Source organism: Nannobrachium achirus (genome assembly GCF_963921795.1).
Source record: "Nannobrachium achirus genome assembly, chromosome: 20".
Classification (NCBI taxonomy): domain Eukaryota; kingdom Metazoa; phylum Chordata; class Actinopteri; order Myctophiformes; family Myctophidae; genus Nannobrachium; species Nannobrachium achirus.
In genome coordinates this window covers 26226307-26243849 of record NC_137827.1, presented here as the reverse complement: position 1 = coordinate 26243849, position 17543 = coordinate 26226307, and the positions used below count along the sequence as shown (strand labels likewise).

Below are 17543 nucleotides of genomic sequence, written 5' to 3'. Positions count from 1 at the left end.
ATAGGTGACTGAATATAAAGTGTTATTTTATGACAAAGTATAAGATGACATTTCTGATGACTTAAAATAGTATGGTAATGTAAATTAGGTGTCGTGTGAGGTATAATGAACCGTGAGGTAGTCATTTTTAAGAAATAAAGCAAAACAGGGTGATGCAAGACCCTGATGCGAAGCAGTATCATGTATTTCTCAGTAGGTTTATTAACGGCCCTCTGATCATTATCCTGCTTATTGCATGGTTACTTAACATAATCAATAATTCTACACAAAATACGACAACACAATTCTTTTATTGACTTAAATTTCATTATGTACAGTAAAGACAATTGTCCATTCGATAATGACAGTGAGAGCCAGCTCGGAAAACTCCGGTACAAAGTGCAAAATTCTGTTACTGCATTGCCTGTTTCTTGCCTCAAATGTTTTAAAAAAACATTCTTTAATGTATCATTTAGTTGTAAAATTACATTGTTACTTGGCCACCCATGGTAAATACCTAACAATTAAGGCATGAAAAGCCAGGAAAAGAAAGTCACAAAGGTATGTTTTGAGTAGATTGTAGGGCTCTCAAATGGTCGGGATGGTATTCCACAGGCACTGGAGCAGAATGTCATGGGGGCTATATTGGTTTAGTATTAACCAAGACAATGAAGCCATGTAATAAAGTATAGAAGCAATCAGTGTAGTCCTTGACATACATTTGATAGATTGAAAGACTCCTCATGGTCATATAGATTGAATAAACAAATATGTAAGTAGAAAAATAATATATTGTTCTTATTTGTCCTTTATCTAGTTTCTTCTTTCTGCAGTAATTCAATATATATAATTTCCTCTGGAACATCTGACATCTTTGCTCTTTAGCAGGCCACTTGCATTGATCACATACTGTAATCTCCAGATGATATTGGCTTTTAGACTCATTATTGTAATCGTTATTACATTATTCATTTATTTTTGGTGCATTAAATGTACTGTGCCACACGATTTGGGTTGTATGATAAAACCTTTTAAGCGTAAGACAGACTGACAATCTATTGTAAACCATTCATGTTTCACTCTTGCATAACTTTAATGAGTTAACAAAAAACATTGTGCAATCTGCAGCTATTGGTATGTAGATAGATAGTGATCGAAGCACCATTTCTGTAGCCTGGCACGGCCATCCCGAGCTACGTCATCACCAATGTTCTTCCTTCCTCGGGAGGGTCTGGCTGTTGCGAGGCTACCAATCATGTGCAAACGCAGTGGTTCTCAACCCCACCCTGATAAGCACTCCAGGCATTGAGGCATTACATTTAGTTTGACTCTGTTCCACATAAATATTGTGAAAATAGCTGATCTACAAGACACCCCCCCCCCTTCAAATGACCCCCATATTGAGAACCACTGAGCTAACATGACATTTGTGAGCCTTGTGGTTTGCTGTATGTTATGCATGTAGCAGCGTGAGGTGAGCAGTGAGCACAGAGATGGGTGGAAATACATAAAAAAGTACAAATAACAAATACTGTTTTTTTTTATCACAATACAAATACAAAAATACCGGTCTGAGAAATGTATTTGAGATATAAATAAGCACTTTGTATTTTGAAAATACATGCATTCATTTCATAAAATCTGATGCAATGATTAGTTATTGTGACCGTAGGTCACAGTTTAGTATGTGAACGGTGACAGCTTGTCCGTATGTATCTCTGTCACGCCTGATACTGTGGCAGGGGCATAGCCAGGATTTACCAACTGGCTAGGCCTGGCACAAAGTGGGTGGGCACAGATGCAAGCTTGTACATTGGCTATTTGAAAATAGCGAACATTTAAATATTTACAGGGACACAATACAGTCATTTGTCATGACTGTATTGACGCCACACCGCGTTATTTTTGGGTGGGCACAAAAACGAAATGGGTGGGCCTAGGCCTATCCAGGCCCACCCTTGGCTACGCCCCTGCACTGTGGTTCTAAGGGTTTGTCGCTCTGACATCATGCTCTGAAGTCACTGTGATGTCAGAGGAATGACACTGACACCAGGATAGAATAGGCTACTGACACCAGGATATTGACCAGAATATTGACACGTAACATTGACACAAATGATTGAATATTAGGCTTCTCTGACCATTTATGGGTTATGCAGTAATGTAGATATCACAAAAGGAAACCCCAGTTCATGTTATGAAGTCTGTCTCAAGACCTGCCCTACTCTGCCTCTCATTTGTGGTTGAATTTGTTCTGAGGGTGGGTAAGCCAATCAGGCAGAATAGAAGTGACATCTCACATGTGTCAATTTGAGAATAAAATGATATAATATCGTCACAGTCTGGCCAAAACCTCTCAACTCCATTTTTGAGGTTTTAGATTTTTTTGAATAAATCAGGGCTATTAAACACTCTGAGAGAGGGCGAGATCATTTAGCGACCTACAACCGGGTCGCGACGTGGTCGGTAATTTTCAGCGACTGGGTCGCTAAATCGACCGACTGGGACGGTAAAACCACCGACCGGGACGCTAGAACCACCGACCGGGACGTTAAAACCACCGACCGGGACGCTAAAACACCGACCGGGTCGCTAAATCGACCGACCGGGACGCTAAAACCACCGACCGGGACGCTAAAACCACCGACCGGGACGCTAATTCCACCGACCGGGACGCTAATTCCACCAACCGGGACGCTAATCCAGCGACTGGGTAGGTAAATCCACCGACCGGTGGTCGCTTCCACCGACCACCGGGCTACTAACCCTAACCCTAACCCTAACCCTAACCCTAACCTCAGTAACCTTACCTCAGTTAGGCTAACCTGCCACGCAACCTCCCGACCGGGTCACTAAATCACCGACCGCGTCGCTAAATCACCGACCGCATCGCTAAATCACCGACCGCGCCGCTAAAGCGAGCGACGGGGTCGCTAAATCGACCGACTGGGGCGCAAAATCTTCCGACCGGGTCACTAGATGTACCAACCGGGTCGCTAAATCTACCGACCTAAAACTGCAGGCAGGTCGGTAGATTTAGCGACCGGGTCGGTCGGTTTAGCGGCGCGGTCGGTGATTTAACGACCCGGTCGCTCGATTTAGCGACCCGGTCGCTCGATTTAGCGACCCGGTCGCTGAAAACTAACGACCACGTCGCGACCCGGTTGTAGGTCGCTAAATGATCTCGCTCCTACTGAACACTCTTTACATCTGAGTGTTGGTTAAAATAATATTGAACCAAAGGAAAGTAGTAAAAAGTGCTCAGGACAAAACCTATTAACTCCACACTTTTTGCCAAACCAGCTTACTCCACCCGACTGGCCCTCTCTTTTTTTCATAAATATGTGCTATTGAACACCCTTTATGTCTGTGTGTTGGTTAAAATAATATTGAACCAATGAAAAGTAGTAAAAGCCCTTCGGTCAAAACCTCCTAAAGGGGAGCACACACTGGACGTGGGTGGCTGCGCAGCATCGCATAGCAGTATAGACGCACGTGAAGTGCCCCGCGGTAACCCCAACTGGATGCGGCGCGCTGCCACACAGCACATCCATTTCCCCGGTGGGGAGAACCATGGGAGAACATGTTCACCGTGCGGGAACGCTGGAAAAATAGAACAGCGGCGTATCGGCGCGGCAGGCAAGGCGGCAGACCCGCGGCTGCGCACGTCTGGCGCCGCCGGTGTGGGTTAGTTCATTGAAAATAATGTTTTGACGCGCCGCCTCCGCACCGCCTCCGCGTCCAGTGTGTGTTCCCCTTAACTCCACTTGAGCTCATTTTCCCGAAAATGTACATTTTGGAGTTAGGAGGTTTCAGCCCGACAGCAGAGACATGTATTTTATGCATTTAGATTACAGACAATACAAGATGTGAAATGAATGTATCTTGAAACAAATGACAACACAAAAAAGTATTTCAAATACTGCCCATCTCTGAGAGTGCATATAGCAGCGTGATCACTGTCATTGGTCTGCTCTTGAGGGGACTATGATTGCCATAGCAGCATCAGAGCTGTGTGGTTCACTGTGATTGGTCTGCCTTTGTGGGGAGATAAATACTATAGATACAGTGAGATACAGAGAAAAACTGTGCAATAGGTGGCTGTCCCCTTGTGCAACACCATAACAGCTTTAGCTTAGTAAAAGTAAAACACACGTCTCTGCTTGCTCTGGAATTTCAGTCCTTACAAATAGCATCTGTTGCTGTTTATTACATTCAGAGCAGCTATAGGCTACTAAACAAGATGCATTCCACATTCCCAAGCTCTCAGAACATAAAGAAACAAGGTTGTACTTAAGTCAGTTTTACCAGTCTAATTGATGTCTGAAATGTGGAAACAAGTAGGTCCTTCCTTCAGTGCTTGATGTGCCCACAAGCTAATGTTACCAACGTAACTGTGATGGCATGGCAAGTCCCAGAGCCCGTTTCTAAAGTAGCCTCACATGTCGTTTGTAAGGCTCTGCTATCTATTGAAATATACCAGTCACAATCAGAGGGTAATGGCCAGACACAGGACCAGTAGCAACAAGACAAGAATGCTAGTCCGCTCACGTACAGCTGAATTCCTGAACTTGATTCGACCTTCAACAGCAGGGTACACACGTTTGCGCTCCGAGATATATTTGGATAAAACGGCAATGTCCATATCACCTGGAAAGAGGGAGAGATCATTAGGTTATTTGATTTATTGCCGTGCTTTCTAAATTACACTTTCTGAAGACCAGCAACATTCTGATCACAGGTGTTATTAAAGGGATATGTCACTTTCAAATGAAATAAACATTAAAAAAATATTATAAAAATCACTGCCCCTCACGCATTAGAATGTCCTTCTAATATTGTTTTTAGCCTATAATGACACGCCCAAATGTCAGGGTTAATGTGTCTAACTGAGTAATATTAGACTCCATGCTGTAAGGTGCAACACAAATTTTAAAGAAAACTAATTTTCTGCAACACAAACTTTGACATGGATTGGAACAAGGAAGACAGAAATGGGACAACTTGGAAGTGTTGTTGCAAGCTATTTGTTTCTGGGGATAATCAGGAATATTTATTAGAGTCCTTAAATGTTGAGAAGATGCGTTGTTATTGCTGCCTCGGGAGACAGACCACAGCAAGACACAGTGCAAACGTAAAATCAGCATCTGCACTGCGGTATCCTGGCTTTTACTGATATCAACTGACCTTGCATGCCTTTTCCTCCACCTAATTGCTGTTAAATGTCTTGTTTTTGCATCTTTATGTTACAACCAGAATTGTCTTTGATATATCTGGTGAAATCCTATCAAACACATCTTGAAACCCAATAAAGAAATGTATTTTCTTTTTCACCTCACATGATTACAGAACATGCCTCTTTCTCACCTGTATCATGCTTCAGTTTCTCTTGCTTGATCATGGTGAAGCCATCCCCTCCATCTGCTATGTAGGAAGGCATAACCAGCTTATATGTCTTCTCCAGGTCTAATGGTTCGTATCGGGGAACACGACACTCAGTACAAAGCAGAGACATGGCCACCAGACGCTGACCAGCAGGCCTGGAGAGGTCAAACATCACCTGGATTCCTAGGTGTAGAAAATACGTGTTGGGGACATTTTCATTTGGGACTTCATAAGTGTGGTTAGGTAACATTTCTATAATTATAACTGCTAAGAACCTATGACTGAGTGGCCATCTGGGTTCCCAATTCGTTCCCTAGCTCCTCCTGGCATTGTGTCAAAGAGTTCTTGAGCAAGATGTAACCCTGGTTTTGCCAAACATGGCAACCCAAACAGACATGGCAACCCTCCTAACCCACTGTGTTTTTTGCTGCCCTCATGCTGTGTACTCTTTCTGTGCTTCTACCACTTTTTCGAGTCACGTGTTCAAATACTGGATTCTGATTGGCTAAATTCCGGAGGTTATGAGAGAACTACTGCCGCAAAGTTGTGTGAGGACTTGTCCGAGATCAATGAGCCTCAGTGTACATCCGGGGACTTCAGGAGGTAGTCGGAACACCTTTCCCCCAACCAACAAATGACCGTGGCAACGGTCCTATGTTCACTAACGTGCATGCTATAGTCGCCGATTTATTTGGATCCAATGCAATCCGCCAACTTTAAAGCCCCTTTTCTCTGAACCTATGCCTTTCTGGAAGCGAACAGCCTCTATTTACGGCCGGAACGGTACTTCTAACTGACGTTAGCTTAGCTGTAAGCTAGACGCATGGATTAGTATGGAGTTGGCGCCATCTGTTGGTGAGTAGAAGATGTTGTTGGTGGAACTATCTGCTGTCTCGCGGAAGTTTTATAGGCAATAATGATTGTAACTTAAGATCCTTGCAAGTTACAACTATGTGTTTTCTTTCATGTATAAGGGAAAAAGTGGTAGAAAAGCTATTTACCACTCGGGGTCGGACATTATGCTCTGATAATGTCCTGTGTTAGGGTGTTATCGGACTCGGCTTCGCCTCGTCCGATAACACCCTAACACAGGACATTATCAGAGCATAATGTCCTCTCACTCGGGGTAAATTGCTTACTTTTCCATTACCTACTCAGTGGTGAGTTAATATCAACTGGTTTATTGTCAATGGCTTGGTTGGTCGATTGGTTTTGCCAAAGTGTGTTTAAATGGGTTCCTAGTAGTTTGGTGATTTGGCACAAATGCTAATTCTAACATGGGGTTGACTGTGCTAACCTGCTAGCAGACTAGCAGACCAAACAAATGGTCCACAAGCGCAAAACTGCTTGGATTTGTATTATTCACTAAAGTGAATGTGTTTTTTTTGATGTAGGCTATTTTGATTTGGTTTTTGAAGTGGTTGAACTGAGCTCTCAGCAGCCGAACCTGGTTCTTTCTGGTTTTATGCAGTCATCTCATTTTATCAGTTTAATAGCGTTATCCATTGTACAACTTGCTACTAAGACACTGAACCCCTATGTAACGCCCGGGATTTTAACTGGGTTCTCCCGCGTGAAAGTCCAATTATGTTAACCACTGGATGGTTAAGATGTTGGACTTTCATGGCGTTACATTGGTGCCGTGACAGGATTTCCCTGTGGGAGGAGGCCAAAAGGTCGCTGAGTGACTCACTGCCTCAACCCGATGGCCTCAAAAGTCTAGTATCTCCCCCGGTCCACAGGGATGTCCCTTTGGTCTGGTGGTTATGATGTTAAGACTTTCACGTGGGAGACATGGGTTCAAATCCTAGACATTACACTAAAGTGTTCCCAATCAGCTGGTTGATGCCTTGTATGGTTGTTAAGGGTTAAATCAATGTAACACACTTTGGACAGTGCTTATAACCCCTGAAACATAACAGGTTTTGAATCACATTCTTATTCTGTGCTCTAAGGGGGGGGCGGGGGGATCGCATATGTCAGGAAACTGCAGCTGCAATGTTCTCCATTCTGTGTTTTTACCATGATGCCTAGCAACATTAGTGTCCATAGCAGTTCATGGTTTCATTCTGAATAATTGCAAGAAGGTTGTTTTGACATCACTGCCTGGGCTGTGGCCAGAAGTGCAACACACGGAAAAGTTTCAACCCAGAGTGCAGTGCAGACAGTAGCAGTTTACTGCCCTGTGAAAGTCACTGTTGATTTACTCTTTGAAGCAGTGGATTTGGGTATTATCCTTGACTTAGGCAGCCCCTGTAGACAAAAGCACTAGCATTTCCCAGAATAAACACTGCATTTGTTTTGAATAGAAGATTGAGCACTGTTTTGGTGTTGCTGAAAACAAACATCTGTGTGCAAGATGTAAATGAGGAGGTATGTTGTGGTTTGCGGCCATAGCCGTGGCCGTAAATGAGTGGGTTGAGAGGCCGTACAGTGAGAGGAATGTCCAAGTGTCCCTGAGTACACGCCTAACGCCCGCCTGCTGCGATATTTACTGGTCCCTGGGACCATTTACTGGTCCCTGAGACCAGTAAATAGTCCCTTTCCCCCTGTGTACTGTAAATGATTTCCTTATTTTGTATTTTGCAGGTCTGGCCTAGTGCTTGGAATCATATAGAACAACAATCGATTATTTTCGTTGACTTGTCCCAGCTTTAAGAAAAACAATTGTTGCTGTATTGTGGTAAATTGATGAACTGAATTTGGATTGCATTTGTATAGCACTATTCTTAGTCTTCTGAAAGCATTTTATAATAGTATGTCAGACTTTCACTATGTATATCACACGTAACTATGCGCATAATTACAATTACAATAGGTGCCGAGTTAAAAGTCTACTTAATAATATTGTTGTAACTACAAATGTTACATAGCTTCATAGAAAGTCTGACCAAAGTTATGTTACATTCAGTGTTTTACTTTCCCCATGTCCAGGTAGAGCACTCGTCTTCAACATAAACATCTATATCAATCTGCAAGCCTATGAACTGTTCAGGCAGTATTCGATAGGGGTGTACAGTAGATATGGGTTCAAATGTCACATACTGTACCTGAAACCTGTAGAAATTCTCCTCTATTGTGGCCATATCTGAGAACGGAGTGTTCAAATGCCTTTTTCAATGTAGACCCGCTCAGCTGGACCAAATCAAAGGTTACTCCAAAAGGCAGGATGGAGAGAATCTCCTCCATGGTTATGGTACCTGAAGATTGAAGGGACACGAGTACAGTACAAGTTAACATGGGATTTCCACCCAAGTCTAGCTGCTCACATTTAGATTGTGAAAATATACATTTGTAAACATTTTATAATGTATACTCATGTATGCACACCTAAAAAAAAACATGCACACCATTTTTATAGCGCTCGTCGATGCCAGTCCTTATGGCACCACTATTCAATATACACAGGCTCACATGGTTCCATTGTTCTTCATCTGGGTACTTGATATTGTGATAAACCTATGAATGGAAAAGAAGACGGTCAGTGAGATATTCTGTTTATGAGGTCAATCAAGCTTCAATCGTCTCTACTAGTTCAATCTACTAGACTTGATATTGAGAGGAGAAACTAGTCAAATGTATTGTATATGAGACAGGCTATGGATATGATTATTGTATTTAAGTAATTCTGCCTCAGTGGTGCATGCAAATGCTATGAATGCATGTTAACTCATTTGCTGCCATTTTAACATTGCACTGTATGGCTTTTCTGCCATTTTGTATAATGAATATTTTTTTTTATATTTAGATTTTTCCTAAATTCTGTGTTTGCACGACCATGTCATACATTACTGGAAATGGAAGAGGACAAGCTGTAGTTTCACGAAAAAAATATAATCTTGCATTTACGATGTACCATTCTATAGTTATAGCCATTTCAAAAACCTTGTTTTTTGATTTTCCGAGCTTGAAAATCAAATGAAAAGGAGTTATTTAAGTTTTTGTGAATGTTCTCTTTTCAAGGAAATAACTCACTTGATATCTGTCTTTATGGCTTCAGGCACTTATCAGATGAGTGTACTAGTGTAATAAGTTTAATTGTGTATAACTGGAATTGTGTAATAGTGCTGTAATAGGCCACATCTTGCCCTTAGGGCGTCTTACTTCACACAAAGAGAAATACGCTTTTTATATTGGACTGGCCCACGATGGTCTGCAGTACCTCCTCACACACACATGCACACACACGCACACGCACACGCACACACACACACACACACTCACACTAACTATACTGTAGGCTATACACATACATGTACATAATAGCAGATCTATATATATATATATATATAAATATATATTGCTAAGCAGGTGGGAATGGTACCCCCTCCAACTGTATTATGTTACCCATTTTCAAATGTTTTTATTTTATTTGTGACACTTGCTTTGGCGAGTACAAACCACTTGCGTTTTCTCATGTCAATAAAGCTCCACCGAATTGAATCTGTTGGGATCCGTTAGTGTGCAGTTGCAGTGGCGTCAGTTCAGAAAAAGGTAAGGTATGTTGCCATACCTTAGCAACAGGCACAATGAAAAGTACATTTTATTATTTCCCCCTGTAGCCAAGGCATGGCAGCTGCATACCCCTGCCATACCCAATTGACGCCCCTGTACAGTTGCCATATGTAGTTGCTGATCAGGTCCGTTTCTATACCGGATGCGGAAACGTTTATGTATGTGATTGTGTAAATAACCGGATATTAGAACGGATCACAAGCATAGAGTTATTGATCACATCAAGAAGAACGCATTACAACATTACAATGCTGTGTGCGATACACATGCTGCAGCTGATCACACTCAGGGGGAGATGCAGGAGCGCCACGATGGATCGATATTCACTTTCTTTTCAGTCTGCACGTTGCGTGCAGGGAACGGGACACCGACACGGGAAGCACAGAAACTTTGGATGAAAACAAAGCAACTTACTTTCAATGAATCGTCGCGATTGCTTACTCCACTGTTCCCGGTGGGATCCATCTGTTAGCGTGCAGACACGGAGAAGACAAGGCTAACGCTCGACGAGGATGTCTTATAAGTTTTACCGACGCGAATAGAGATGTTGTTTGTGGTCAAATCAGCCTCCGGACACGACATGGTTGCTTGACCAGGAGTCCAGGACACAGGGGGACATATACTCTGCCGCGAGCAGTGCCTTGTGATCGGGATGTAGTCGAGGGGACCCCCGCTGACGTGAGGTGAGGTGCAGATGTGTTATCTATTTGTTGTGATGGTTTATTTTGGTTCAGGCAGTCATGAGGCAGAGATGCTTCCAACTCTCTCTAGTTGGCTGCAAATCTGGACAATAGTGTGGTGTGTGGGGTTATGAAGCTGTGGGTTGTGGAGGCCCATAGCAGATTATGGCTTTTGAAGTGAAAATGTCACGGGATTTTGTTTGATTTATGAAGAACGGTCTCATCGAGCTGAACTGTTTAGTTGTTGCTATAGGCTAGGCTGGCTAGCCTCCGCTTGGGGGGCTTCCTACATGGTGCCATTCAGATTGACTTCTGGCAACACTTCCATTGTAGGGCAAGGGCATTGGTGTTGGAATGGGGGTGTGTGTGAATGGCATGCATGTTGGAGTGAGGAGGAAAAAAAAAAAAGAAAAAAAAAAGAAAAAGAGCCTCCGCTTGGGGGGCTTCCTACATGGTGCCATTCAGATTGACTTCTGGCAACACTTCCATAGTAGGGCAAGGGCATTGGTGTTGGAATGGGGGTGTGTGTGAATGGCATGCATGTTGGAGTGAGGAGAAAAAAAAAAAAAAAAAAAGAGCCTGGAAAAAAAAAGACGCATTCTGTGTGCTGGAGGCTGCAGCGGTTGCCAGCACTGTTCCTTCTCTGTTGATTATGGGGAGAATTATAGGCCTACACTTTTATTGAGATTTATACATTTATTACACTCTTGTTTTCAAACACACTCACTTTGATGTGTGATATTTTGGTTTCCTTATAAGATAGAAGGCTAAAACTTTTTGAGGAGCTGTGGGAGAGTCTAATTTAGCATTACATAATTTAAAAGCACATTGGCGGGATTCACGGGCGTGGCAGGGACGTACAGCGGGATTTTTACGGGATTCACGGCCATCGCAGCAAATGAGTTAATGAGTGAATTAACTCACTCATTAGAGTCACTCTACATGACATGCTTACCATAGCATCACAGATCATATTTCCAAGGTTACACTCCCGAAATCGACATTCTTCAAACGTCCCGTTGAGGTACACCAAGGTCTGTCCCACATACTGGGAAGAGTACTGAGCCAGGTTAACCTTCCAACTGTTAACATCAGCCAGAATATCTGGATCTAGAAGATTTGAAAAACATTTTATGAAAACCTGAAATGAAAAGACTTCTTGTTTGGGGTTAAGGTTGTGTTGTGTTCTGTAGTCTACCTTGAGCTATGCTGCTGTCCATAAGTATAGGGTTTCCAACAGCTGTAACCACATTTCCAGCCTCATCAAAGGTGACTTTCAGGTATCCCAGGTATTTGCCAAACGCATAGGCCTGGACCACTGGGACATTTCTCCCATCATCAGACTTCACCATTAAGGGGTAGGGACCTTCTGGTATCTCACTGGATGGTAGCGTTGTACCTTCAGAGAAACACCAGTTTTCATTCGTATTTGGTGAGTCTGTCTTAATACAATCAGCACATCTGCAGTGGTAGGACTAGGAGGTGGTTTCCCTACTGTTCCATTGAGACATTTTGACCCTGTTGTCGAGTAGGACACACAAGCGTAATTTGTATAGGGTTGATGGGTTTAATAAACCCAAGGGCCCCCCTACTGGTGACAGAATTATAAATTCATAGGCTATTGTATCGTCGTTGTCGGGTGAAAACCTTGTATGTTCAAAACTGATTGTTTTGCATTTTTCATTTTAAAAATGATTTAAACTAGTGAAAACAGCCGATCTACAAGCACACAACGCTTGTAGATCTGCTGTTTTCACTACTTTTGTGCGACGGCCTTGTACGATGAAGCAGGGCTTTGTTTTGCGAAAGAACTTTTGATCTGAAAACCCATGCAGAATAAGATACAATTTCGCCCCTGGTAGGACACCACCTGGTGGACAATGTCAGTAAAGTTATTTGAAGCAGACACTGCACTGGATTGGACACCAGATGTGCCATCCTTATTGTAGCTCAGACATTGTTGCAGTTAGCTCTCTGTCGGGAGAGAGAGACATGAAGACTCACCTTTTCAGACTCCACCTAAACCCTTAGCACTACAGAAAAAAAAAATCAATGACCACACATGAAGCTAGTTAGCATTTGTTTTGTTTTAGTTTTTTTAGGTTTTTAGAACTTTGATTATATTGTGTTTTTTCTAGATGGATATCCATTTGCATTTGTTATATTGTTGATGATGTACTGACATATTATCTTGTTTATTATTGTGATGTTATCTGCTTATTGTAAATCACTTTGGATTAAAAGCGTCTGCTAAATGCCTAAACTGTAAACTGTAAACTGTAATTAACTTCTTAAATGCTCAATATCCAAAACATTGGATATTGAATAGAGTAGAATGGTGCAACATACCTGTGTATAGGAACGTATTGCTGTGTCCTCCAATGACCACGTCAACCCCTCTCACTCGCTTGGCAATGTCTTTATCCACTTCAAAGCCAGCATGACCCAGTGCAATGATCTTATTGTATCCCAGTGTCACCAATTTATCAACCTGGACCTGGAGTGCTTCAACTTCATCTTCAAATATCAAGTGGGGCCCTAAAACACAGGAGTCAGAGAATGACAAAGTATAAATAAAAAGCACAATCAGGGACGTGCTGGGCCCCTGATTCAGCCCGGGAAAAAGAGTTGTAGAGGCCCTCATTGCACGCTATGGAGAGAGATCTCTCTCTATAGCGCTGCTGCTACTCAAAGATTTGCCATTTCAGATCATGACAAGTGACAAGCCAGTGGGCCAATTACATGAGTTATATTTCGTCGGTGTCGGGTGGAAACCTTGTACGTCCAAAACCGTTTGTTTTGTATTTATCATTTTAAAAATGATTTGAACTAGTGAAAACAGCCGATCTACAAGCACACAACGCCTCGCACCGCGAGGCGTTGTGTGCTTGTAGATCTGCTGTTTTCACTACTTCTGTGCGACAGCCTTGTATGATGAAGCAGGGCTTTGCTTTGCGAAAAAGTTTACAAATTTGAAACTTGGAGATACAAGTTTTCTGCCCGACAGTGACAATTTAATTTTTTCCTAATGGCCGGCCTGGACCGGCCGGGAATGAACTGGCCGTTCGGGAGTTGTCCCGCTTTTCCCAATGGCCAGCACGTCCCTGAGCACAACGTTTGACCACTTGAGCCGCAGAGTAGATTGGCTATTTTCGGCAAAGCGATTTGTTGTAAAGGGGGAAAAGAGCGGGTCAAAAGTTAATATACATGGTTCATTTATATAACACCTTCCTCCAAAGCGTGCATCACCATTCACATAGCAATGGTAGAGGTAGCATGCAATGCTCCAGGGGTGAATTGTTTTGCTCAAGGACATTTCATCACAAAGCCAGATGGCTGCTTAAAACTCCAGAGCCAGTGATGCTACACACACTTTTATGGACAAAAAATGTCAGACACGCAAGGACCATTCAAACTGAGCACTATAACTATAATGTTCACCGTTGCACTTGTTATAGTAGTAGTGGTGTGATTCAGCCATCCACTTATTTACTTTTTTATCCAATAAGGAATAGGAAGGTAGCCCATGGTCTGGTGAACGCAAGTCAGGGTATAAACGGGAAGGTCAAGAAAATCAGGACCAGAATGAGGCTAATAAAGGAGCTGAACGCACAATAATCTGGCAGGGAAAAGAGACTACAACTGCTAGGTGAAATGGCAAGGAATGAGGGAGTGGCGGGGTCTGATTGGTAATGATCTGCAGCTGGTGAGCTAATGAAGGCTCAGAGTGAGAGAATTCATGACACAAAGTCACACACATCTGGATGAAGTTAACTAGTGAAGCCACCCATCGTGTTCATAGCCAGGAGTGTCTCCGATGTCACTTTCTATATCTGCTGAATGAAGATTTGAATGTATTATTGTAATGGATGTAACCTGTGATGCAATGCTTTGGTTTCATCATGAAACCAAAGCATTGAAATAAAACAATTTCCTGGTAAACAGGAATGGGTTGACACTGTCAGTTGCCAACAATCAGATTACTCAAGTCTGAGTTTACAGTGCACCGGTGTGTGCAAATATTTTGTTACCACAACATTTGGATGAGCACACAGAGTAAAGTTTGGTATGCCTACTATCAAGGCATGTTTCATGACTGGTTTTATGGAAAAACATACTATGATAAATATGTATATAGAGAAAATCCCATGATAATAAATGGTTTATAACCCAATTTGACTCACTTTGTTTGGATACCTAAAAAGTCATAAGAAAAGTACATGAAAATGGCATGTTCAGAAGCAGTTCTTTGTGTGATGCTGAGACATGAAGGCTACCAATTACCTTGATCCTCTAGTATATAATGGTATTAATATTTTTATCGGATGTCCTTATCCTTCAATGATTACTATTGCAATTTTCCCTGCATCAAACAATATTGACTGGAATATAAGAGAAGACATTGATGCTTTGTCCAGAACTTTGCCTTACTAGACTAACACACTCCAAATAATCATGCAAATTAAATGCTAAAACAAACAAAGTGTCATACTGTACATCACACAGTGTAATGATAGCTTAATAACTTAACGGAATGCATAGTTTACCTGGTAAGGATAAGACGGGCGTCTCTGCAGTGGTATATCCAACCACAGCCACTTTTTCAGAGCCAACATTGATCACCGTGTATGGCTTATAGTAACCGCTGATTCCCGGGGCCAGTATCTTGTCAGGTTTGATGTTGGCACTCAGCACAGAGCAGTTTATATTCTGAAGAAAGGGTTTGATGAGCCCTTCCACTCCGTTGTCAAATTCATGGTTTCCAAATGCCTGAGGAGTAAAATAAGTGGTCAAGTCATATTTTGTCACAATGCCTTTATTATTACTTCACAAAACAGTGGTATTTTGATTGCATAAATTATACCCGACAAGGTGTGAGACAGAAAATGACATGAGACATGAGACTCCACTATAGCAAAGAAGAGACAGACATGGACCACCCGTTAATCATGTCATGGTCCACTAGTGTTCCATGGACCACAAGTTTAGAAACGGGTCACTCAATGACTGGTAACCTAAGTTGTAGCTGACAGCAGTTGTTACTGGGAATCAAGAACGTCCACAGAAAAGCCGAATCTCAAGATTCTCAAGAACTTTCCTCAAGCAATTGGTTGAGAAACAGTCTTATAAAGGGTTATGTGTATTTCAGTTCTTATACTAGTAAGGCACCTCAGGGCAACATGCGCTAGAGCATAAATGTCAGAGCATCAAGAATATACACACACACACACACACACACACACACACACACACACACACACACACACACACACACACAGACACACACAGACACACACACGAAAAAGCTTCAAAATTATGGGAGGGGGGACCCGGCAAAACACCTAGCTCAGATATTGAAGCCACAGGGCACTGCATTTCTACGTTTTTTGTAGGCATTTCTAGTCTTTGTCAAGAAATAGTGGTTCTACAAGCAAGTCAGGGCATTAGGTGGTTCTCAGGGAGGTTCCTTAAATGCATTCTGTAAACAATAAACCATGTTGATATTAAAAAGTAACTTCAAAGAGTTAGATCAAACAGGTGTGCAGGTTCTTTGCATCTGAACATACATTTGTGGAAATAATTTGTGCTAGATGTAATATAATTAATATTTTACTAACTACAAGTGTAGTAACGACTGCCCTCCATGTACTTCAGAAATGTACAGGTCAATAGGTAAATATTACCTCACTAACTACTGCTAAAAGGTCATTCACACATCCCAGAATGCCTGAAGACTGGTGTGGGGCAGTGGTCCAAATTCAGTTGTGTGCCCCTCCACTTAATTCTTCAATGACCTACCAAACATCAATGCTTCTTTGTTTCGCAAATTGATGAAAAAAGGTGCTTTAGGACAAAAAGATTCAAAGACTGTGTGCAGTGAAATATAATATAGTACAATATACTGTATGATGGAATAAATGTAGCCTACTACAAAAAAGGGGGCAAAGTGTGTAGGTCTATATTATGTATACTAAGTAACTAAGTAAATGTACCTAAGTAGCCTACTGTAGGCCTACTTAAGTACAGTTTTAGGTATTTGTACTTTTCAATACTTTGACTTCTACTTCTACATCTCAGTCAGAGGCAAATATTTTACTTTTATTCCACTACATTTATTTGACAACTTTAGTTAGGCCTACTAGTTACTTTGTAGATTTAGATTGTATGTTTCCCATCCCTATGCATTGTGAGCTTGTAGATCTGATATTTTCAAATAATTTGTATAGGACATATATGAAAAGTTGTGAAATGGGACATAAGGAGTTCTACTTTTGGTACCTTGAATACTTTTACTTTTACTTGTAACAGATTAGTTCTACATTGCAATATTGATACTTTTACCTAAGTAGGCCTAAAACATTTGAGCACTTTTTTCCACCACTGCAAACTACAATGCACTTTAGCACTTGCACTTACCATGGCATCATAGCCCAGTCTGTTCATGAAGTGGGCAGCCTCCGCTCCTTTGTAGTAGTTGAACCAGATGGTTCCCTGGAACTGGTCCCCCGCATCCAGCAGCAGCACATGTCGCTCCTTTTGTCGGACTTCTTTTATTTTCGTGAACCTCCTGGCGACACCGGCGAAGCAGGGTCCCTTCTCCGGGCACTTCCCCGACTCTCTGCTGGTCTCTTCGATCCGAGCGTGGTTGTCGTTCGTGTGAAGCAGTGTGACTTCGAAAGTTGACACTCTGTCTAAATTGTTCAAAAGGAGCAGCACGCAGAATGAGGTAACGCGTGCTCTCGGAGTCGGCATATCGTCGTCGTGCATGAGATGGCGACTTTGGCGAGTGAAAGTGAACACTACAGTAGGTGATGATGGTCACAACTCACATAAAGGTTTCAAGTTCAAAATGAGTTTCCTGAGTTTTATAGCCAGCACTGGCAGGATGAGCTCTCTCTTCTTCTGCACAGTATGAGCAGCTGTGACATCATGTAAGTCTACTCTACTGTACTGTAGCAGCCTATTGCCCAAAAACCTGAATTC

The 17543-nt window shown here is 42.2% G+C and overlaps 2 protein-coding genes across 2 annotated transcripts in view; one reads left to right on the top strand and one right to left on the bottom strand.

Annotated features, from left to right (window-relative positions):
• The window catches only part of LOC308306307 (sorting nexin-14-like), a 450899-nt gene that overhangs the window by 31691 nt on the left and 401665 nt on the right, over positions 1 to 17543 (top strand). The gene's annotated exons all lie outside the window — the stretch shown is intronic.
• On the bottom strand, positions 318 to 17456 carry LOC308306308 (snake venom 5'-nucleotidase-like). The gene is made up of 9 exons (XM_080751225.1): positions 16977 to 17456; positions 15107 to 15329; positions 12909 to 13097; positions 11758 to 11958; positions 11515 to 11669; positions 8715 to 8823; positions 8415 to 8564; positions 5347 to 5547; positions 318 to 4629 (listed from the first exon to the last, which is right to left on the bottom strand). Exons 1-9 carry the CDS (start codon positions 17325 to 17327, stop codon positions 4469 to 4471), a joined length of 1740 nt encoding a protein of 579 aa, XP_080607351.1. The 5' UTR covers positions 17328 to 17456; the 3' UTR covers positions 318 to 4468.